This window comes from Pongo pygmaeus, chromosome 4 (genome assembly GCF_028885625.2).
Source record: "Pongo pygmaeus isolate AG05252 chromosome 4, NHGRI_mPonPyg2-v2.0_pri, whole genome shotgun sequence".
NCBI classification, from domain to species: Eukaryota; Metazoa; Chordata; class Mammalia; order Primates; family Hominidae; genus Pongo; species Pongo pygmaeus.
Window position 1 is genome coordinate 59,766,508 of NC_072377.2, and position 24,409 is coordinate 59,790,916.

At 44.2% G+C, this 24,409-nt stretch overlaps 1 protein-coding gene across 2 annotated transcripts in view; it reads left to right on the forward strand.

Annotated features, from left to right (window-relative positions):
• Window positions 1-3,212: 3,212 nt before the first annotated feature.
• The window catches only part of SNX18 (sorting nexin 18), a 28,167-nt gene continuing 6,970 nt past the window's right edge, over window positions 3,213-24,409 (forward strand). Inside the window, exon 1 of one of the 2 annotated variants that reach the window (XM_054487934.2) lies at window positions 3,213-5,077. In XM_054487934.2, coding sequence (XP_054343909.1) covers window positions 3,457-5,077 — 1,621 coding nt within the window. In that variant the 5' untranslated portion in view covers window positions 3,213-3,456. Of the gene's footprint in view, window positions 5,184-24,409 lie in introns of both variants that reach the window. The other variant, XM_054487935.2, reaches the window with a different exon arrangement.

The following is a 24,409-nucleotide window of genomic DNA, read 5'->3' on the forward strand; positions in this document are numbered from 1 at the left end:
TGGGTCACTCCGCAGACACCTGACCTCAGCAGACGACCCTCTCTGCAGTTGGCTGTCCTGATCTGGGATAGTGGGGATGGCAATATCTGCTCCATGCATGGATGAGTTGGTGTGAAAATACGGCAGGAAACAACACGAAAGGTGTAAGTGCATCTAAAATCATATGTACATATTTGTGTAATGCTTCATGAAAACATTTACTTGAAAATGTTTTCAAGTAAAATATAGTGTTAATTTTAATAATGACCCACTCTGTAATAGCGAAATTTCTAACAATCTGAAAATCTGCAGTGGTATTTTGGGTGGTTGTGTTACCTTTAACGTTGTTGATTTAAAGAGGAGTGTTATGTAGCTGCCTTGGAAACATTTAGTTACAGCTGGGTGGCAGAGGGCACCAGGCAAGCTGACCCAGACACAATAAGAGCTACTGGAGAGAGCTGACTTCATCTAGGGAGGAAGTAAGTGGACATTCTTTCATTCATCTAACAAATACTAACTGGTTGCCTAACATGTCTGTTTTGTTCATTGTTATATCCTCAGTGCTCAGAAAACCTCATTGCCCTGAAAAGGTTTATGTTGTAATAGGGGAGTCAGTTAATGTATAGACGTGTTTATCTTAGGTCATAGGTGCTACAAAGAAAAGTGAGACTGTGGGATGGACAGCGGATGGGAGGGAGGGAGGGAGGGAGGGAGATTATATTAGCATAATTAGTACCAGCTGCCTCAACAATCTCTGAAATTTCAGTGGTTTAGTCGGACAAAGGATTTTTCTCTCACAAAGTATGATTGGGGTCGGTGACTCAGGGACCCAGACTCCCTCTGTCTTCCGGGATCGCCAAGGAAGGAGAAGAAAGGAGGGATGGAAAGCCCCATGGTTCTGACCAAATGAAGCGATGATGTGGCATGGTGGATCTCCCGGGGAAAAGGGCTCCAGGGAGAGAGAAAAGTGAAGACAAAAACTTCAGCGAGAAACGTGCTTGGCTTGTCCCCAAAATAGCAAAGCAACCACTGTGGCTTCTTTCAGTGGAAAAGGGGGTTGGAAAGATAGCCAAGGGCCAGGCCATCTAAGGCCTCTCAGGCCAAGGGAGGAAGTAAGAAAATGCAATTGTTTGGGGTCATTTAGTGTCCCCTAAAAACTTTACAGAAGCATATGGGTGGTTATAATGATTGTGTAAACTAAACTGTGAATAATATGCTCCATTTTCTAGAGAAATCTTTACAAAATGTGTTACTGTATCTATTTCCCTGAGTGAACGGTTATAGGTTGTTAATACTGGAGCACAATTTTCTACATATCTAAGACCCTCTATAGAGGTGGGGGTTTTCCTGCCGCTAGTGGCCATAGGGCCAAACATCATGACAGCCTGTCCTCATCCTTCTGGAAGCCGATGCGTGGCAAGCACAGAGGCCTCCCACTGGACTCCTACAAAGTAAGTACCTGCAGACGCCCATGCCCCAGTGCTAGAAACAACCTCGGACACCCAATAATTCCTCAACCACCGTTTCTACAGAGTAGCTCATCCAGTCTGTAAAAAACCATCACCTTAAACTCCTGGAATTTTCACACCTGAAATAAGCCCAAAGTTACTGTACTTAACTCTAATCTAAAAAGTAACTACTAAACGAATAGAAGGGGCGAAACTAAATTTATTTATCTTACATATTCTAGGTTAGCTTTTCAGAAGTAAAATGAGTCGTATTCTAGAGGTTTAGTTAATGTGGACTTCATGTTTCTGACCACATGAAATGTTGGCATTGAAATTCAATGACCCCTATTTCTTACTGTGAGAATAGTCAAAACCCAGAATTTTCAGCTAAAAATGTAATTTAGAATATGCTTACTGAATTGAATTAAGGTTTTGCATTAGGATAAACACTGTGGGAGTGATTCTGGTATAGTGGGTTGGTGGTTTTGTGCAAGATGCTTACAATACCACAGCCCTTAGAATAATTGTACACTTTTCTGGCCCGTTTCCCAGATTTCCTTGAAAAGGGTCAGAGGACAGGCTGAAATTAATGACACATGAATGCGGAACCTCAATTAGAAGTGTCTTCAAAGGAATAATTAGGCTAGACTTAATAAGAGGGGATTAAGCGAAGAAAAAGCTTTGGGCAAATTATACACTGAAGGAAAGGAAGATAGGAAACAAGGCAACGACAGATTGGAGCTGATTATTTCAGGAAGTGATTTTTGTTCTATTTATCTTAAAAATAATACAAATATAGTTAGACATAGAGACAACAGATGGATGGATGGTCACTGACCTCATACTAGGAGTGGCAATGTGAACATTGGGATGCGTCCTGGTGCATGTACCCTGCAATTGTGAGTTTAGTACCCCTATTCCCTTTGTGAAAGAGGCCAGGGATTTTGCTTCCCCCAAATAACAGTAACAGCAGCAAAAGCAGCAACAAACCCTTCAAATCTGCTTACCCTGCCAGATATTGTTTCACTTTCCTCACCTGTAAAATAGGGATTACTTTATGATGGAATCCCCACAACAACCCCTGGAGGTAGGTACGATATAAGTGCCTTGTTCCAGGTCATACAGCTAGGTAGTGTCAGAACACAGACTGAAATTCAGAAGCCTGGCTCCGAAGTTTGAGCTCTCATTCACCGCACTACATGTATCTTTCGGAGGAGAGGCGACACATGCATGTAATAAATGTGTGCGCATTTATTGCACTGGAAACTCTCCAGCTCCTCCCTCTCTACATGATCCTTTGCTTCTAATTTTGTCAATCACAGCACCTTCCCTGGCCCTTACTTTGTTCTTGCCAATTTCCTCTCCTTGAACAGAAGAGGGAAGGGAGCCTGTTCCGTAGGTGAACAGCTCCTCCGCAGAGGCATCCTGTTTTCTGAGTGCAATCACTAATTCGCATTGCAAAATGCTTTATTACATGAGTGGGTTAAGCCATTCTAGGAGCATTCACTGAGCGCTCAGAGTGGGAACGTTTATCAGGCATGCAGATGCTAACTTTCTAGAGAATGTTTAACTTAAAAGCCTAAAGAAATCTCAGATAATTCACTTCGGAGTAGAAACCTCCTTCAGCCGCGCTCACCACGGCGCCCGGCTTCGCGGCACCGGCCACTAGGGGGCAGTGGCCGCCGCAAAGCCGAGGCGGGCGGTGGGCTCGGCGGCTCGGCCATCGCTTGCTCTCGCCTGACAAGGGGCTCTCGGCCGTGGATTAGCGCAGCTGGAGACGTGGGAGGCCGCCGGCCCCGCCCCCGACCGGCGGCGGCTGCGGCGGCCCAGCGCGGCAGTCGGCGCTGCGAAGTGGAGGCGCTGCGAGCGGAGCCGCGCGGAGGGCGCGACCGGCGGGTCCGGGCAGCGTGGGTTTGCCGCCTTCGGGGTTCCAGTCCGCGCGCCAGGGCTCGAGCAGCACCGCGGGCCCCTGAGGTGGGCCTCGGCTCGGGACGCCGGGAGTGGGACCGTCAGTCAGGACGCCGGGACCATGGCGCTGCGCGCCCGGGCGCTGTACGACTTCAGGTCGGAGAACCCAGGCGAGATCTCGCTGCGGGAGCACGAGGTGCTGAGCCTGTGCAGCGAGCAGGACATCGAGGGCTGGCTCGAGGGGATCAACAGCCGCGGCGACCGCGGCCTCTTCCCGGCCTCCTATGTGCAGGTGATCCGCGCCCCCGAGCCTGGCCCGGCGGGAGACGGCGGCCCGGGCGCCCCGGCCCGCTACGCCAATGTGCCCCCCGGGGGCTTCGAGCCCCTGCCCGTAGCGCCCCCCGCCTCCTTCAAGCCGCCGCCTGACGCCTTCCAGCCGCTGCTGCAGCCACAGCAGGCGCCGCCTCCGAGCACCTTCCAGCCGCCTGGCGCGGGCTTCCCGTACGGCGGGGGCGCCCTGCAGCCGTCGCCTCAGCAGCTCTACGGCGGCTACCAGGCCAGCCAAGGCAGCGATGATGACTGGGACGACGAGTGGGACGACAGCTCCACGGTGGCGGACGAGCCGGGCGCTCTGGGCAGCGGAGCATATCCGGACCTCGACGGCTCGTCTTCGGCGGGTGTGGGCGCAGCCGGCCGCTACCGCCTGTCCACGCGCTCCGACCTGTCCCTGGGCTCCCGCGGCGGCTCGGCCCCCCCGCAGCACCACCCGTCGGGGGCCAAGAGCTCGGCCACCGTGAGCCGCAACCTCAATCGCTTCTCCACCTTCGTCAAGTCCGGCGGGGAGGCCTTCGTGCTGGGGGAGGCGTCAGGCTTCGTGAAGGACGGAGACAAGCTGTGCGTGGTGCTGGGGCCCTACGGCCCCGAGTGGCAGGAGAACCCCTACCCGTTCCAGTGCACCATCGACGACCCCACCAAGCAGACCAAGTTCAAGGGCATGAAGAGCTACATCTCCTACAAGCTGGTGCCCACGCACACGCAGGTGCCGGTGCATCGGCGCTACAAGCACTTCGACTGGCTGTACGCGCGCCTGGCGGAGAAGTTCCCGGTCATCTCCGTGCCCCACCTGCCCGAGAAGCAGGCCACGGGCCGCTTCGAGGAGGACTTCATCTCTAAGCGCAGGAAGGGCCTGATCTGGTGGATGAACCACATGGCCAGCCACCCGGTGCTGGCGCAGTGCGACGTCTTCCAGCACTTCCTGACGTGCCCCAGCAGCACCGACGAGAAAGCCTGGAAGCAGGGCAAGAGGAAGGCCGAGAAGGACGAGATGGTGGGTGCCAACTTCTTCCTGACCCTTAGCACGCCCCCCGCCGCTGCCCTTGACCTGCAGGAGGTGGAGAGCAAGATCGACGGCTTCAAGTGCTTCACCAAGAAGATGGACGACAGCGCTCTGCAGCTCAACCACACGGCCAACGAGTTCGCGCGCAAGCAGGTGACCGGCTTCAAAAAGGAGTATCAGAAGGTGGGCCAGTCCTTCCGCGGCCTCAGCCAGGCCTTTGAGCTGGACCAGCAGGCCTTCTCGGTGGGCCTGAACCAGGCTATCGCCTTCACCGGAGATGCCTATGACGCCATTGGCGAGCTCTTCGCGGAGCAGCCCAGGCAGGACCTGGATCCCGTCATGGACCTATTAGCGCTGTATCAGGGGCATCTGGCCAACTTTCCGGACATCATCCACGTTCAGAAAGGTAAAAGCCTGGCCCTTAGAGCGGGTGATACGGAGTGTACTGTGCAGGCTGAAAGGGGTGACTTTGACAGCAGTACCACTGTGGGTTTCAGACTCATACTCTACAGGTGAGGAAGCGAGCAGAGACGTGGACGCCTGGGTGTTTTCCCTAGAGTGTAAGTTGGATTGCTCGACAGGCAGCTTCCTCGTCGAGTATCTCGCATTAGGGAATGAGTACTCTTTCTCGAAGGTTCAAAGAGTACCTTTGATGACAGTGCTACCATTTTAGAGTTTGAATAGTTGAGTAGTGAGCTGCTCAGATCTGTAATCTTGAGACGAGGGTAGATTTAGAAGGGGACCCAAACCATGTTAGGCATCTGTTTGAACACTGCACTGTCACTTAGTGGTGAGTTTCAAAAAGTGAGGAAATAATGGAGAAGAACCGATGTCTGTAAATAGAGAGAAATCTGCTTTCACCCTTCCATACCTCTCAGTCTCTGCTTTGGTAGAGGAATTAAGATCAATTCTCTGAGTTTAAGAACGTCCTGCAAAGAATTCTTGCCTGCAACCTTTACAAAGTGAAGTAAAAGGCTCACCCTAATTTCAGGAAAAGCGTACTCATTTTGAGTTTGGAATCTATTAATGTACTGAAATTGAGAACGTTGTTTAGGAAAATCGTGTGGGGAAACTACATAGAATGAATATAATCTGAGTATTGGATCTGAGAGCAGCCTTGCTGGTATCCCAGGGAGTTCGCTGTCCAACTGTCAGAGTTCATGAGTTATTAATAGTTGTTAGTGTCTCTGACCTTTGCTAAAGCACCGGAATTTGCAAATTAAAAAATATATATAGCAGTAGTGCTTGTCTTAACATTTCTTACTAATGTGCATTCTGATATAATGCCTTGATTGAGAGAATGGGGAGGTGTGGGAGTTAGGGAGGCAGTCTTGCCTGTGAAAGTCCAGTGTAGGGGCGGCTGGGCAGAGGGTAACCTACTTCTGAGCAGGGAAACCTACTGTCCCTGTTTTCCTGAGCGGGTCTGGCCTTTACTGATGAAGTGCTCACTGCCTTTCTGGTGGGCTAGTCCGTTTATGAGCAGCCCTGATCTCTGGCATGTCTTTCCTTGTATTGAACTGAAGTTTGCCTCCCTTGATTGTTTTTCTGTTCCCTGGGACCGCCTTCAGACATTTGGAGACAGCAGTCTCTCTTCCTTCCTCTCTGCTTCTCTCCTTCCCCTTCCAAATGCGTGATTGGTCTTCTGACTCTTATGGGGGAAGGGGCTTGCTGGGAGAATGATCAAACGTTTTCAGTCTTGTTGCTGCCGCTGAAAGGGAGTACCCTGGACATCAGTACTAATTTTAGTAGAGAGTAGTGACTTTCTTGGCAATTTGCAATTTGTAAATGCAGTCTAATATTGAATTCGCTTTTTGTGCAGTCATATTTCTGTTGGCTTATATTAAACCTGTATTTACATTACCCTTTTTTTAAAAACATAAATTGTTATGAATCTTTGACTTTTTTGACTGGTGTTGGTGGAACTGCCTTTGTGAGCCCTTAATGGAGGGACTTAGCATTTAAATTCCATTGTGTTACATCATCCTGGACCTGTGCTGGCTGCCCTTTTACACAGTTGTGTGAGTTTGTGCAAATTACTGGTGAATAGTTGAAAGGATGGAACCAAGTACAGACACTTGGACATGTGTCCTGGGCCGCTGGTGTCTGTCTACTTTAGGTTGGCATCAGTTCATTCACTGTCAATCACACCATGCACTCAGCCTTTGTCAAATGGCCTGCTTTTGAAATTATCTATTAGAAAAGGTACGGTGTGTGTTCTAATATCTATTTTGAGTTTACAGCAATGGTCTACTTCGTCTATTAAACCATCGGGTTATGGCCAGGGTCACGCCTGTAATCCCAGCATTTTGGGAGGTCGAGGCAGGAGGATTGCCTTAAGGCCAGGAGTTCGAGACCAGCCTGGGCAACATAGGGAGACTCCCATGTCTACAAAAAATACAGAAGTTAGCATGGCATGGTGGCTTATACCTATAGTCCTAGCTACTAGGGAGACTGAGGCTGGAGGATTGCTTGAGGCTAGGAGTTAATTTGAGGTTGCAGTGAGGCATAATTGAACCATTGCCCTCCAGCTTGGGTGACAGAGCAAGACCCTGTGTCCAAAACAAAAAACAAAAAATATATAGTTTATTTACTTCTTTATTTATTTTGTAGAGACAGGTGTCTTGCTATGTTGCCCAGGCTTGTCTCTAACTCTTGGGCTCAAGCAATCCTCCCAGCTCAGCCTCCCAAAGTGCTGGGATTACAAGCGTGAACCACCATGCCCGGCCTAGTTTATATTTTTTAAATTATAGAACTGGATTTGTCTCTAGTCACTTGGGATTTGAAAATCTTCCTTCATTAAAACCAGTATCATTTTATGTGGCTTAACAGATTCGAGAGCACTAAACATAATCTGTAGGAACTTTGGAAAGAACAGCAGTTGATATTCAGTATAGTTTGTTTCTGCTGTAACCTTGGTGTGTAATGTACAGTGAGCCTGTGTCCCTAGATGACACATCTTTAGAAAGTACTACCATTTAAAGTGACAGTGTGCGATACATAAGGCTAAAAGCATTTGCTTATAACCAGTGTTTATCAAGGATGCTAGTGTAGGCCATTTTTAGGAGTATAGATGAGACAAACATCATAAGCCAGGATAAAAGCTTTCTGAGCGTATTCAGGACTTGTGGTTGTAAAGAGCATCTGAATTCCATCACCTCCCCAACCCCAACTGTTACACACTTGAAATATGGCTAATGTGACTGAGGAACTGAATATTGGTCAACAGAGATGATAGAACTTTTCCATCAGTGCTGAAAGTTTTATTGGACAGTGCTGTGTTAAACTGCTGGCTGCAGTTTAACTATCAAGCCCACCGTAAGTTTCTCCAGCAAATTATTATATTTTAATGTACTTTCCTGATAGCTTTATTTTTACTTGGTCATCTCATTGCACCTCCTCCTTCCCATATAGGCTTAATTAATAAAAACTGGGAAGGGGGAAGCAAGTCCTGCTAGATTCTTCTTTGCTGAATTTCCTAAGCATTCAACCTGAGTGACATTTCAGTAGTGTGAGCATCTCTTGCAGTGTGCCTTTGGGTCCCATTCAGAAAACACACTGGTTCCGGGACGGATGTCTGAGGCCATCCTGGTGAGAACCCAGCTGCAAAATGAGGGTGGAAAACTCAAATACTCTTAAATGTTGGTGGGCTGAAATTTTCCTGACTATACTAAATACTGAACCCATTCTTTAAACTAATAATGGTTTTAGTGTACGTACTTTCTGCAAAAGCAAAGAAAGCGATATAGTTCCTTCAGCCAAAAGAGAATTCTGGAATTTTGATTTTTTTCCATCAATGAATGGAGTCTAACTATTTAGATTAATGGAGTTGAGCGAAGAAAGACGATAGTTTGCTGTAGTCTGCGGTACATTAGATGGGGATTCAGAATCTATTGGAATTGTATTTGTGTTTTGCTTTGACCTAACAGGAGTCCTTTAAGTTCTTTGTTCATAGGTAGCTCATCGATTCCTGACTAGGCAGTGTGCACATGTTTGTCACCGACATGTAACCCCTGTGGTCTTGACTTTTTTTTCTTAAGTGATAGCATTTTATCTTCTCCCTCTTTATCATGCCTGTCTGCAGTATACCTTTATAGTGTTGATGTTGGTGAGTTTGGGGTAGTACTGAGGAATATATTTTATTATTAGTTTCTTGGCATATTCAGTTTTGTTTCCAAAGATATGATCGATCTCTAATATTTAATAAAACTAAATCTAGGTGGCAGCAAGTTGAGGTTTAAAAGCTTTAGGTTTACCTCTTGGGACTATTGCAAAAAGGAAAGACTGTAAAAGATTATGAGAAACACTGGTTTCATCCTTGTTTAGGAATTTGGACTAAATAAAAATGGCTAGAGGGAGTTCCTTTAAGTGAAATGTCTTTCTTCTAGAGAAAAGGTGTAAAATAGTGTCAAATTGATTTGTCGGTTTGGGCTGTGTGAAGCAGGGAGGCAGGACTAGATAAGTAAATAGGCAGTCGTGTTTTCTGTACTCTTAAATATACAGACTCTACTTCATTGCTCTCTAAATGTTCCAGATGGAGCCTTTTTTCAGTAAAAGCCCCAGGACCTCAGGAATGGTATACCAGTAGGGGCCTATCAGTCTTGCTGGGTAGAATTTCACCATTGTGCTTCCTTTTACCACTAGTAGAGTTGGCCTGATGTCCTTCAAGACATTAATTAAAGATAACTGGAGTCCCAGCAGGGCACACAAAGTAAGGCTGGGCCACACGGAGACCTTCTCTGTCTGCTCCCCATTCTCCTGTAGCTAAAAATAGCCCTGAAAGGGTGGTGCCAGGAATACAGAGAAAAGCTCTAAGAAGTCGGGGCTGTTTGCAAATTCATCCTTATTTTTGAAACCTCTGGGCTAGAAATTGAGGCTGTTCATTCTTTTTGTTTTCACTCCATCTTTAGTTGAACCCATTTCTTCTCTCCCCTGCATTTACCCCCAGCTGTTCTCTAAAAAGACCTCATGTCTCTAAAAAGAGAACAGGTCTGGGGCTTAGCCTTTGCCCCAGTTTGTTTTCTTAGTGAAAATAAGGTGACCATTGGTGCTTTTGAAATACATGACTCAGTTCCTTGGTTAAAATATAAATGTGACTGCCCAAGGACAGTCTTGGGCATGAAACTGGGTGTGGGCACTGCTCATACCACTCCGTCAGGGGTTTCTCAGACTTCTTTTTTGAGCCACGTAGCCTTCAGAGTCACACCGACCACAGTGGGACCGAAGGGAGGCAGAGGACCTGCACTCCCACCCTCCTCCCAGTAACTCAGGGAGCCTATGAGGTTTCCTTGTTCAGAAATGTTGTCCTGTCTGGCCATCTTAGGACTTCCAAGCATAATGCCAGAACCCAAACAAGTGAGAAGTTCTGTGATGCACTTACAAACACTTCCCTTAAGCTATTTAATATGTTCCTTCTCTTCGGGCTGAATAACAAACTATTATTGTATTGCCCCATGTATTTTTAAATCAAAGTTTAAATATCAAGTTAGATTTAATTTGCCATATATTTTCGAAGCTCCGTATCATTAACTAAAGGATTATAAAGTGGCAGAGTAATGCTGAGCTCTGTTTGACGAGATTATATCCGGAAGGCAGACGTGTATCATATCCCACATTTATGCAACACAGACTAAAATCTGGCCGCTCTGCCAGTGTCTGCAGGAGGGCTGGGTAGGCCTCTGGTCTTCAGTGAGTTATTTGACTAGCTCTAGAGACAGGTCAGCCAGCCTCGGCAGTTCTTTGTGCCAGGATTCTGAGAGCCTGGTGGATGGGCCAGTCTGCCCCAGGAGTTGTACCAAGGGGATGGGACTGGGCTGGGTCTGCTGAGGGAGCTGTGCCAGTGAAGGGGTGGCATGCCAAGCCAAGAAGCTGTGGGTGCAGAGCCTCATCGCAGTGGGAGCTGGCCTGTCGGGACCAGCATGGGCTCTGGAGGGCCAGTGTGTGAGCATGGAGGAGTTTTGGACAAGTTATTTTAACCTGCGTAACGCTCAGTTATCTTTGGCCAAGTGGGGGCACTTCCTCACAAGGTCAGCATGAGAATTAAATGTTATGGTTCATAGTAGCTAGTCACTAAATGTTTATGTTTGAAAAATAGATGGGTGAATTTAAAAGGAGATGACAACCAGGCATGGTGGCACATGCCTGTAATACCAGCTACTTGAGAGGCTGAGGGAGGAGAATCACTTGAGCCCAGGAGTTCAAATCCAGCCGGAGCAACACAGTGAGAACTTGTCTCTTTAAAAAAAAAAAAAAAAATTAAGGGCACTCTCCTTTGAAGGACAATTCCAGTAATCTTATCATCCCTCCTGGCAACCTATTGCCACCCGAGTTGCAGGCAAAAGTACAAAAGCTCAAGGAGTCTTCAGTCTAGCAATTAAGTATCTGCTTTAATCAGTTTGCCCTGTATTGCACACCAAAAGTAATGGTAACTGGAATAAATGTAGATGTTGTTTGGAGTCAATGGTTTGTTGTTGTTCACATTGAAGAGTGTATGTAAACTGTCTCCTGCTGGCTCCCCTCTAACCCAAATCACTTGTGTTCTGGTGCAAATCACTTAATGTTTCTGAGCTTCAGTTTCCTCATCTGTAAAAGTGAGGTTCATCATTTCCTAGGTACCATTTTGTTAGTTGACTTTTTTAAAAAAATAAGAGTAGTCTTAAGTATCCAGGAAACTTTTAGACATTATTTCAGGATGATTTTAATAGTATTCTGTCTGCTTATGTGACTGTTATATGTGAGCATGAAAAGCCCTTATCAGTTGATGTGAAAGAACATTTATGCACGTTTACTTCAGATCAGCAAACACACATTGCAGGCTTACCTCACTAGGAACTTTGAATGTAAAAGTGATTAATACCTGGCCTGCTGCTGCCTGGTGAGGGTTCTTCCCGGGTGTTCTGAAGCTGTGGTATGGTAGATAGCTGGAGCGACTTCTCTCTGACCCAAATTAATAGGACTACCAAAGAGATAAATTATGACAATTTTTTTAAGATGGAGTCTTGCTCTGTCACCTAGGCTGCAGTGCAGTGATGTGATCTCGGCTCACTGCAACCTCTGCCTCGCAAGTTCAAACGATTTTCCTGCCTCAGCCTCCCGAGTAACTGGGATTACAGGCATGTGCCACCATGCTTGGCTAACTTTTGTGTTTTTTTAGTAGAGATGGGGTTTCACCATATTGGCCAGGCTGGTCTTGAACTCCTGACCTCAAGCAATCTACCCACCTTGGCCTTCCAAAGTGCTGGGACTACAGGCGTGAGCCACGGTGCCCAGCCTCTGATATTGATCTTATAGCTTGATTAAACTTTAATTTGAATGAGTTTTAGTTCACTTGTCATTTCTGTACCTTTTCTTATGACTTATCTGTCACTGTGATTTGACTTTCCTCTTCTGCTAAATAAATTGTTATTTAGCAGGTAAGGGGACAGTGAAGGAAGGGGAGCTAAAATCATTAGATTTATTCATAGGACCCTCTAAAAGATAAACTAGATTTTATGCAACAAATACATATGTACACATCATCATCCACGCACTATTCAAGATGCTAGTGTTGCATCAGTGGCCAAAACAAAGATCCCCACCCTTGTGGAGCTTGCGGTCTAGCAGGGTGGAGACACTCAATGAAAAACAAACACAGGAGGTAAGTTTTAATGTATGTTGGAGTTTGGTATGTGCTAGGAGAAAAAAGTAGAGCACGGAAAGAGGGCATGGGAGGCAGGATGAAGTACTAGTAAGAGTGCTCGAAGTAGGTCTCATTGAGAAAGTGAGATTTAAGCAGAGACCTGAATCACTCTGGAGTCAGGAGAGTCGTCCAAGCAGGTATCTCGGGGGAAAGCTTTTCAGGCAGAGGGTTTAGCTAAAGTAAGGCCCTGGGGTGGGCATGTGCCAGGCAGGTTGAGGAACAGCAAGGCCAGGTGGTTGAAGTTAAGAGGATCCTAGGAGATGAGGTCATGGAAAGTCAGATTTGCAAGGCTTTGCAGGTCACTGTTAGGACTTGGAATGAAAGCCCGAGTCAGATGGAAGCAATTACAGGATTTTGAGCCAGGGTATGACATCCAACTGGACATATTAACAGACTTAGTCCAGAGCGATGAGAATAGAATGGCGTGCGGCAGTCAAAAGTGGATGGAAGCAGGGAGCTAGTAGGAAATAGTCCAGTAATCCGGGTGAGAGATGCTGGTGGCCTGGACCAGAGTGGAGACAACAGAGGTGGTGGTCGGGGAGCGGGGGTGTCCCCCTCCAGCTATATTTTGGAGGTAGAATCAACAGGTTTTCCTGAGGGATGGGATTGTGAAGGATGTGACATGCAAGAGAAAGAGGAGTCATCAAGGGTGACTGCAATTTTGGCCTGGCCTACAATAAGAATTGTCAGAACAGGGGTGGGGAGCAGCAATCAGGACTTGAGTTTTCTCCTTTTAGGTAGATCAGGCTCGTGCATTCTGCTCCATGTCTCCCCACCCCAACACAAGCACTTTCTAGCTTCAGGTCTAGTCCCCTTCCTTGGAGTATCCCCCTTGGATTGTAGTCCTTTTGTGAATAATTGTCTATGCGGTGCTCAGTTATCAGTGTGTGGGTTATGTTTTTATGTTCCTGTGTTGTATAGCTGTTAACTACTGTTTTATACATGCATAGCAAGTACTTAATGAATGCTTGTTGAATTAATGAAGTAGGCACTCAGTAGCTACTTGGTTGATCTTGAAATAGATTTATAAGATGTTTTTGTTTTTCCATTTATATGATGATGGATAACAGTTAAAAGTGTACAGGAAATAAAGATAGAATCTGGATGTATTTTATGGATGAAGTCATTAACATGTGAGTGATTTAAAAGTCTTAGAGTTATGTGTTTATGAAATGACTTTCCATAATTCATTGGGGAGGGGAGAGGAAGTTTGAAAATGCTTAAAGTGCCAGAGAATTAATATTGTATACTTCATGATTTCACTTTATATTGATTCTTAGTGTTTAAACTTACGCATGCATACACACACATACACATACACACACACACACACACACACACATTTTCCTCATTAGGAAGTTTTAGTTATAACATTTTTATTGGGGTCTCGTTTGCTTAATTCAGAGCACAAGATCCAGAGAATACATTCACCTTGTTGCTTGACTTGGATACACACAGCACTGAGCTCATGTGTAGAGCAGTAGGTACTTGCCCTCATGGAAGGCCCATTCAGTTCCATGAGGGAGGCAGAATGTGTGCACAGAGGACTGAAATAAAAGGTAGATTTAACTTAGTGCTGCGAATAAGACAGTGCATGGGAGTCCAGGGGATAGAGAGGAATTGTCAGTTTGTGTTAGAGGCTTGAGTGGGCAGCATTTGAATTCTCCCTTTGAAACGTGGTCACAGTGTGACTTTTGGAGGAGTGTAGGTGGAAAGCGCATTCCTGATCTTGAAATGCTTTAGGATAGGTTTGATAAGCATACAGTAATTGATAAGCGAGGTACCCAGTGCTCAGGTCAGTGAAGGGAACTGAAGTGAGGCGCTGTAACTGTACCGTGTGACACACAGTCGTGGACATGCACCATGATGTGAAATAGGACAGAAGGAGGAGCAATTATGGGTAGTGGATGGGAAGGTTCAGAGGTGGCTTTTGCCAGTCTCAATCTAAGAAGAGTTTTGAAAACAAGTGAAGTTTGCCAAGCCAGCAGAGTCGGGGAAGGTAATTCTGGGCCGAACCATATGGGATCAGTCTTGGCTGCCTCTCAGAACCAGCCGCTGAGGGGATACAGCAGAAAATGGGGCCCCACCCTGGATCTGAATCAGAATGTCTGTGCTGCCTAGACATTGGTGTTCTTTGAAAAGCTTCTCACATGCTTTTGATGTGCTGCTGGGTTTACAGCTGCTGTTGGAGGTGATAGGGAAACACGGAAGATCAAATGAGGTGCCGACATGGTCAGGCCTGCACTTAAGATGGACAGGTCCTGGACGTGTTTGGGGGTTAAGTGAAATGGAGAGTAATTCAGTAATTCAGACAAGACGTGATAACATCCTATCAGGGGCAGTGTCCATGGGGGTGGGAGGAGAACACAGAAGGGGCCGCTTACCTGCAGAGTTGGGTAAGGGATAGGGAGAAGTACAAAATGGCCTGCAGATTAGAGGCTCTGGGTCACCAATAGAGATGCCTGGAGATGGCCTGGAGCAGCGTCTGCAGACTACAGTCCACGGGCCAGATTCACCCAGGCACCTGTTTGTTACAGAGCTTGAGCTAAGAATGGTTTTTGTATTTTTAAATGAGTCTGTGTTTAATGGTTCTATAAGTCCCTACATAATAACCTCAATTTTCCCTCTTGACCTGCATACTGTCTGGCCCTTAAAGAAAATGTTTGCTGACCCTTGACTTGGATGACAAGCAGGTTAGGGGAGTGGGTGTGGCTACTCTTTATTGAGTACTTACTACGTGATAGGCAGTATTCCAAGCATTTTATATATGTCCTTTTTTTTTTTCCACTAGAAAATTCACAATACATTGTCTTAATTCCGTGCAGGAGTGGGTATGACAGCAGTGTGGTTGTTAGCATGGGCTAAAACCAGATGGGTTTGAGTTCCTGCCAGCTTCACTGTGTAACCTTGGGCCACACTTCTTAACCTCTGTTTCCTCGTGTGTAACATGGAGTAACTATGTTATTAATACAATAGCTGATAATGCTGAAAAATATTTTTCAGCATTAATTATCAGCTATTGTATTAGTTTCCTGTGGCTGCTGTAACAAATTCCTACAAACTGGGTGACTTACAACAACAGAAATGGATTCTCTTAGAGTTCTAGAGACGAGAAGTCTGGAAGGACAGTGTGGCAGTGCCATGCTCCCTTTAGAGGCTCTAGGAGAGACCCCTCCCTTGCCTCTCCAGCTTCTGGTGGTTGCCAGCAGCCCTTGGTTTTCCTTGCTCTGCAGCTGTATCACCTCAGTCCGTGCCTCCCTCCTCACGTGGCATTCTCCCTGTGTGTCTGTCTCTGTGTCTTCTCTTAAGGACACCTGTTGTCCTAGATTTAGGGCCCACCCTAATCTAGAATGACCTTACCTTAACTAATTACATATTCAGAGACCCTGTTTCCAAAAAAGGTCACAGTCAAAGGTTCCATGTAGATCTTAGGGGGACACTATTGAACGCAGCGCAGTTTTTAACTCCCCCAAAGTGGTGTCATCTCATTTGGTGGCTGTGAAAACTGAGGCCCAGGGCAGTTAAGTGATTTCCAGGCTCGCAGAGCTAATGAGGAGAGCTAGGATTCGAGTGCATTATTTGCCTTTAGTTGAGACTGGTACTTCTTACGCTACAATATATAACATGCTTGTTAGAAAATTGACTTATTCTACAGGCAGTCAGCAGCCACTAAAGGTTTCAAACCAAAGAGTGACATTTAATCGTAATCAAAATAGCTATCATGTTTTGAAGACTTCCTGTGTGCCAGGCATGGTGCTTTGTGTTTTATATTCATTATATCTATTTAAGCTTCATAGGAGCTTAAAAAATTATTTACCTCAAAAAAGCTGAGGTAAATACTCTTCTTATACCCATTTTGCAGACAGGAGCTGAACCACAGAAATTTTTTTTTTTTTTTTTTTGGAGACAGAGTTTCGCCCTTGTTGCCCAGGCTGGAGTGCAGTGGCGTGATCTCGGCTCACCGTAACCTCCACCTCCTGGGTTCAAGCGATTCTCCTGCCTCGGCCTCCTGAGTAGCTGGGATTATAGGTGCCTGCCACCACACCCAGCTAATTTTTTGTATTTTTAGTAGAGATGAGGTTTCACCATGTTGGCCAGGCTGGTCTCAAACTCCTGATCTACCCATCTCGGCCTCCCAAAGTGCTGGAATTACAGGTGTGAGTCACCCTGCCCAGCCAAACCACAGAAATTTAAACTGCGAGTTCCTGGAGGCATCCTTCACTGGTGCACCCTGGCTCCCTGAGGCAGGGCTTTTGGTAGTTACTCCTGTTGGTTGGGCAGAGATGAGGAGGCTCTTAGAGTACTCCAGGGGAAGAGTTGGCTTTGGAAAGGAACAGGTGAACTCAAGACACCTGCTAGGTATCATGCATGGCAGGACCTTGTGAGGCGTTGGCTCTCCTGAGGAATCTAGTGTTACCTTAGAGGTTTTAAGTTTGGGTGGTAGAAAGTAGTGAAGCCAGTGATAGAAGAGGTAGGCAGACTGAGAAGAGGAGCAGGACTAAAAGGAAAGACAAGGAATGGGGCTGAAGGGAGTCTTAGAAAATCCTGTTTTCCAGGCCTTGTATTGTGTTTAATTATGTTGACATTTGCAATTTTCACCAAAGCCACGTATTGTCTGCAGCAAGACATTTTTAACTAAATACTGATAGATGTTAGCGTGGATAATCTGTAAATTTTCACGTTTTATGATTTGTATTTCACGTATATTTTAAAACTTGATACATTTTTAGATGCTTTGTTTTGTCTTTAGTTTGTTATTTATGATTTCATACGAGGATGTCCGGATGTGGTCAGAATAAAGACTCACAGCCACTGGACACCTGGGCCCTGCCAAGTGTGAAGCAGCGGGAAAACCACAGGAGTGAGGAGTGTCCTTACATTTAAAACAGCTGAGTTAGGAATTATCCCCACAGCCTCGTGACTGTGAAGGGATGTGAAGCAGCACTCAGGATAATGAAGAGTGCTTGTGCTGCTCACCAGTCAGTACCACCATGGCATACGTGGCAATTGGGACAATGGAGTTTACAATTTCAGACAAAAACTGGAAAATTACTTGAAAATGAGAAATGCATTCTTTGCAAATATTCTGCTAACTCCAGCATGAACTGCAGTGCACTCAGATAGGGTCCCATAAGTGCCCTGGCTCTGTGTGTGTACCCTATCTTGCCTTGCCTTGGCTTCTCTCCTCAAGAGCAGGGGCCACTTTACTCTCTTCCTGGCCCCATCTAGAGGGACTTCTGTTTAGATTTATTTTAGCAGCTTCTATTTAGATTTATTTTGGCTTGGATCTCCCTTTATCTTTCTAGAAAAAAAGAAAATAAGGTTTTACCTTTCATTAAAGGTACTTTCCCAGGTTCACTCTTTGGTACAGATATGCTTGTTGTATGTCACGTGTCCAAAGTGTTGGCAGCTTGCAAACATATCTATTGTTGCTTTTTTTTTTTTTTTTTTTTTTTTTTTTGTAGAGACCAGTATCCGTGCACATGCCTCAGGTAATTAAAGAACTGGGCACTGCAGACCTCAGGTCCCAATTTGTGTTCTCTGAATGTGAACCATTATATGGGTTTTACTTTACAAAGTCAGTTTTTTAAAAGTTTCATCGTATGGTCAGTATTATCAAGGATAGTATGTCTACCTTATTTTATTAAGATTCTATGGGTATCAGATCTTTAAGAAAAGAAACAATACATGGTACTCTCAAATTTTAAAGTCTTCATCTATATTTCCTTGGCTATAGGCAAATAAACATTGCCACCATACCCAAAAACACTTCTCAAATAAAGACACTGTGTTTTCAGAATTCTCCTGAAACTATCACCCTAGTAATTTTATCACGTGTTTAATATTCATTGTAGGCTGGAACACAAGAATCTTTATGTATATAAAATTACCAGCAAGAAACAGTTTTATCAGATAAACCACAAGAGGTACAATCATGTGATTTCTCTCTTCATTTTTGGAATGAGGTGAACTGTATGACTATATATGCATAGTAAGTAAAATAATCATCTTTTAAGGTATTTATACTCAAGTGAATATTTGTATTCAAACTGAATGTCATTCTGCCTTTAGACATTAGGTGATTGCTGAATGAAGCTGTAAGAACTACTTAATTAGAATATTATAACAATGCTTTTACCTGAAACAGACTAATGATATCTTCAGGATGAAATCAAGCTTAGAGGCCTGAATTCTTTAAGTGATTTTTTTTTCCATCAAGTGACCAGGTTTTTTTCTTTTTGCAGTTGACTATGCTTGTCTTGATCCTCTTCCCTCCTTTTCAAAATGGTTCAAAAGTTCTCTTTGTCATTTATTATATTTATGAATTAAAAAGTGAATTTTAAATTACCTTTGAATTTTGATAGTTATTAGCTTTAGGGACCTTCATTAGTCCATTCAGAAAATTGCTTTCCCTGACTTGAGTTCAGTATTAATTTTGTACCCTCCAGGGTTTATTAATGTGGTCTAAACCTGGAACCTACTTAGTATGAATCCATGCAGGAATAGTATTTAGGGTCTGGAGGTGGTTTGTGGGTTGCTCATCCCTATGTTGGTGGCATAGGCTCCTAGGAGGCGTGGAGTACTGGTGTAGTGTGCTGTACTTTGAGGCCGATCTATGGCGCTTTGCGATCGCCATGGGTAGGGCATCCCCACTTGGGCCACATACAAGGGCAGTTGCCTGAGTTGGGCAGACCCAGGTTCACATGCAGCTGGACACTGAGTAAAATTATTTAGTTTCTCTGAGTTTCACTTTCTGCCTCTGAAAATGGTGGCAGTGATTACTTTTATTTCAGGGTTAAAGAGAAGAAAATGAGACATGCGAAGTGCAGAGCACAGGTGTGCTCTCAGTGCAGGCGCTTCTCTGTGATGATCGAGTGGCTGGACGGCTGTCCTACTTCTCTATTTTAAGTGGATGCTGGCCTTTGCTTTTTGAGACGTTTTGCTCAAAACAATATGAAAAAGTAAATATTGGAGCAGAGAGGGGGAAGGGTAATCAACAAGTAGGTGGAGACCAACAGGGAGGAAGGAAAGGGGAGGGGAAGAAGTTAATGGGGAGTTAGTAGGGAACACCAGGGTGTGGATCCCAGCAATGAGAGGATAAGAACCCAATAGGCCGCGTTGACCAAATTAGCATTTTCTTTCAGCATGTTACGTGTGCCAGGGAATGAAGAAAAACAGGCCGAGTCCAGTCTTGAGCGACTTCTAAGCAGCTGTCCCTGTTGCCCTTCAGCCTGTCTCCTGTTCTTTCCCATACATCATGGCTTCTGTTTCCTGGGGAAGGGCCCTTGGAAGACAGAAATCGAGTTAATGTTTTTGGCACATTCATGATTTCAAAATTAAATAAGGTGCTTTCTTTTTTCTTTTTTAAGGGAGAAAATGTAGCCTTTGGATTCCTGTTGCTTAGTGACTGGGCCTTTTGTATAATTAGTCTTAGAAGAGACAAAACATACTGAGAATAAGAGATTGGATTGAGGAAAGGAAGGCAAAGTTCAGGTACAAGAACTGGATGGGGTTGGGCTGGGAGCTCTTGGAGCCATGGCAAGCCCTGTGGGGACCTGAGTTTGGGGGCAGGCGGAAAGAGGGAAAAAGGTAAGGAGGCCAGACAGCTTCTTTAAAGGGAGGGCAGGGTCTTGCCTGGTTAAAATGGCTGAGGCAGTACAGTGTATGAGGGCTTTTTTTTTTCTTTCATTTTTTTTCTCCCTGTCTCACTTTGATGGGTCAGAAGTTTCCAGGAAAGTTCTGGTTAAAATGCCTGAGGCAGTACAGTGTGTGAGGATTTGCTTTTTTTTTTTTTTTTTTTCCCTCTGTCTCACTTTGATGGGTCAGAAATTTCCAGGAAAGTTGTTTCTCCCTGCAAATGAGAAGCAGAGGAACATGGAACAGAAAAGTTTAGTGCAGTGCAAGTGCGTCTGCTAGTGTGCTGGTTGAGTTTCAGCTTGCAGTGTGTTCTTAATATGTGCTGATGGGCTACATGACTCGAGAGATTCACTACTCTCATACTGTCATTCTAGAAAAAAATTGGCATTGAAATCTTGTGTTAGTTTTTACTGATGGAAATAGTTTAATGATATGCTGTGTAAATACTGTGATGCTTCTGAAAATGGTGCTGATTTCTAATTCATAATTTATAAATGATTTTTTAAAATTTGAGCCTTTTAAGGTAATATTAATGAACCTTGTCACATGATTAAATTCTTTTGTTTTCATTGTTTTATATTCATTGCAAACATGAGTAATATAATTCCTCTAAAATTGAGAACATATGTATTATAAACAAAGACATAGTTATTTCTTGCTTTGCTCTTTTCAGCCTGAGCATCCTTTAGAACTGCAAGATGGCTTACATTGGTTAGATACAAAGAAAAAAGGTAGGAGGGGATGGAAGTGAATTTAGGACATTCGATTTCTCTGGAGCTAGGACTGGTGATGGAGAAGGGGGGCAAAGTACCTTTCTCTGAGCTTGGGCAATTGCACTGATATGAAAATGAGCCCTGTTGGGAATTTTCCAGGTACAGAATCAGCGTGGGAATCTAGGAGGTTTTGTTAATAACAAATCCTAAAGCAAAGTAAAAATATTGGTTTAATTTTCCTTTTAACTCTCAAAACGTAGAAAGGAAAGGACCCTTTTCAACAATGTAGTAGGGTCAAGTCTCCATCTCAGGCCTTAATACACTAGTTCATTCAATCTGTGCCCACAAGGAGGGTAATAGCTCTCCTGAATGAGGATGTCCGCTTGGAAGGGAGAATGGGATGTGCCAGGGCTGGCAGGCAGGTGGAGGTGGGGTCTTTGCCATGAATTAGCTGTGGGACTTTGAACAAGTAGCTCACCCTCTTGTTTGTAGAATGGAGAGACTTGTACAAAAACTCTTCTAAGACCTTTTTAGCTTTATTAAAAAGAAAAAAATTGAGAGCCAGCTCTGCCCTTCTCACCTGAGAAGCAGCTCTGCCTCGCCTTCCCCAGAGGGCATTTCCAGGACTGGAGTGTGGGAAGGTGCCCTTGGGCTCCTGCCTCTCCTTTAGGAATTAGACCTCAGGGTTATTAGTTCCTGAGTGCACTTTCTGTCCTGTGGAAGAATTCGAGTAGTCCACCAAACTAATTCAATAATTAAGTTGAACTCTCAACCAAAACTTCACTCTCAACAGGTAAACCTTTTTAGGAGGAGCTTACTCTAAGATCCTTCCTGCCTCCTTCGCAGAGATCCCCTGAGGAAGAAATAGCTGCAGTGTGTTGGAGGCTCAGCCTGGGGGGCACTCTGGGCTCCTTTTGCCTGTTCGGGATCACTGTATTGGGATGTGGTTGAAATCTATTGGCTCACTTTAAATAATTATTTTTCCTGTACTTCAAATTCTTTTTTTTTATTATACTTTAAGTTCTAGGGTACATGTGCACAGCGTGCAGGTTTGTTACATATGTATACATGCGCCATGTTGGTGTGCTGCACTCATTAACTTGTCATTTACATTAGGTATATCTCCTAATGCTATCCCTCCCCCCTCCCCCAACCCCACGACAGGCCCCGGTGTGTGATGTTCCCCTTCCTGTGTCTGTGTGTTCTCATTGTTCAGTTCCCACCTATGAGTGAGAACATGCAGTGTTTGGTTTTCTGTCCATGCAATAGTCTCCTCAGAATGATGGTTTCCAGCTTCATCCATGTCCCTACAAAGGACATGAACTCATCATTTTTTATGGCTGCATAGTATTCCGTGGTGTATATGTGCCACATTTTCTTAATCCAGTCTATCATTGATGGACATTTGGGTTGGTTCCAAGTCTTTGCTGTTGTGAACAGTGCCACAATAAACATACGTGTGCATGTGTCTTTATAGTAGCATGATTTATAATCCTTTGGGTATATACCCACTAATGGGATGGCTGGGTCAAATGGCATTTCTAGTTCTAGATCCTATGAGGAATTGCCACACTGTCTTCCACAATAGTTGAACTAGTTTACACTCCCACCAACAGTGTAAAAGTGTTCCTATTTCTCCACGTCCTCTCCAGCACCTGTTGTTTCCTGATTTTCTAATGATCACCATTCTAACTGGTGTGAGATGGTATCTCATTGTGGTTTTGATTTGCATTTTTCTGATGGCCAGTGATGATGAGCATTTCTTCATGTGTCTGTCGGCTGCATAGATGTCTTCTTTTGAGACGTATTTTTCAGGCTGGGCGCTGCAGCTTATGCTTATAATCCCAGCAGTTTGGGAGGCTGAGGCGGGCGGATCACTTGAGCTCAGGAGTTGGAGACTGGCTTGGGCAACATGGTGAAACCTTGTCTCTACAATTTAAATTAAAGAGAGAGAGAGAGAAGAAAATTTCTTTTCGGTTGTGTAACTTGGGGAGGCTGCACTACTTCATGTATAAATAGTGTTTTCTTCTGAATTGGAAATGGTACTATTTAATTGTTAGGTTTTTTAAAGAGTATATTCACACTGGTCTGTATTGTCAGCCTCTTATTTAATCTCTATTTAATGTGCACTTGCACTTTCTTTTCATGATAAAATCGTAATATGCTCATGCTATTCCAGATGCAGCTAACTAATGTCTGTTAGTTTAGCCCAAGAAGCAGTTTCAGTTTACAGTGACATTGTCGTTGGAAAATGTTTTTCCCTCTGATTACACCTGTTTATTATTTTCTTTCATCTTAAAGCTGTTCCCCTAACTATGAGTACTGTGGGATCTTTTGTTTGTTCTAACAGTGATGTTTTTGACCTTAAACTTCATTATATAATTGCTCCCCCATTCTTTCGTTTCCCTCTTCTGTTTTGAAAGCAGAGTGGTGGCAATATGATGTTTATGAGGGGAGGGGGCTGGCAAGAGGGCATGTTCCTCCTAAATTAGCCACTTAAAAAGCAGAGCTTTTGATGCTATTGCCTGTTTTCATATTGATTCCATCATAAAAATGTGTAGTCCTTGTGTTATTTAGATTCTGGGCAACATTTTTAGTTTTCATTTACACTCCTCAGGTTTGGTTAAGAAAACAATGCAGTACAGCCGTGAGAATGCTTAAAAAATGCTCTCATACTTTGTTACAGCTCTGCAGAGAATGCTTAAAAAATGCTGTCATAGTTTGTTACAGCTCTGCAGCTGGTTATATTGTACCTCTGCAGTTGTTTCTTAGGCAGCTACAAATTACTTAATTTCTAAAGCTATCCTAGAAGTAGCAAGTCTATGATGATCTAACTCTCCTCCAGTAGTTTCCGCTTCCAACATGCTAGCGCTGAAAATTTTGCTCTCTGCCTTTCTTGTGATATTTAAAATTTTGAATATGAAGATAATTGTGAAGCCTGAAAATATGTACACATAATTCCCAGTTTGAGCACTGTCAGATCAACTATAAGAACCCAATCATTTGTAACAAAACCCAGATTCTACTTCTAATAATAATACTATTTCACTCACATCTAGCCAACACTTGTAATATTGTTTCTATTGGAAAAATGTGTTTCCACTTTCTTTTTGAATGAACTCAGAGCTTAGGAGCTCAGTGGGCAGAGGTGGGTAGAGGGAAGCTTCCTAGGAACCCCAGAAAGTGGTTCTGTGTGTTAGTCCCCAAGTGTTAAACACTCATGCTCTCTGTCTATGGATCACTTGAGCTGTTTAAAAGATGTCATATTTTTTTTTCTGTTTACTTCTAGTCAGAACTAGTCAATTGACTTCCATAATTAGCTTACCGTTTTCATAGGGAGGAAAGCACTGATACCTTTACTGTTTGTTAAAAGGTGTACAGAAAAAACTAATTGGAAAGTTGTGAGATGAATTTTTTTAAAAAATTACTTTCTTGGGAAAAGGTGTATATATTTTAAAACTTTGCAAAGTATTTTATAAGAGTTAACTTTTTTTATTTGGCTTCAGATGTTGGAAGACCCTTGACATTGTCATTCTGAACATTAACAGCCATTCACTTCAATTCAGGATATATTCAGGAACTCTTGATTTTTAATTTGTTTTAAGTATATTACTATCAACTTGTTTTATTGCTAATCATCTTTTAACTTTCTTTTGAAGGTGGATCTGGGAGAAAATCAATTTAGTTACATTTCAGTTAAAGGAAATTATTT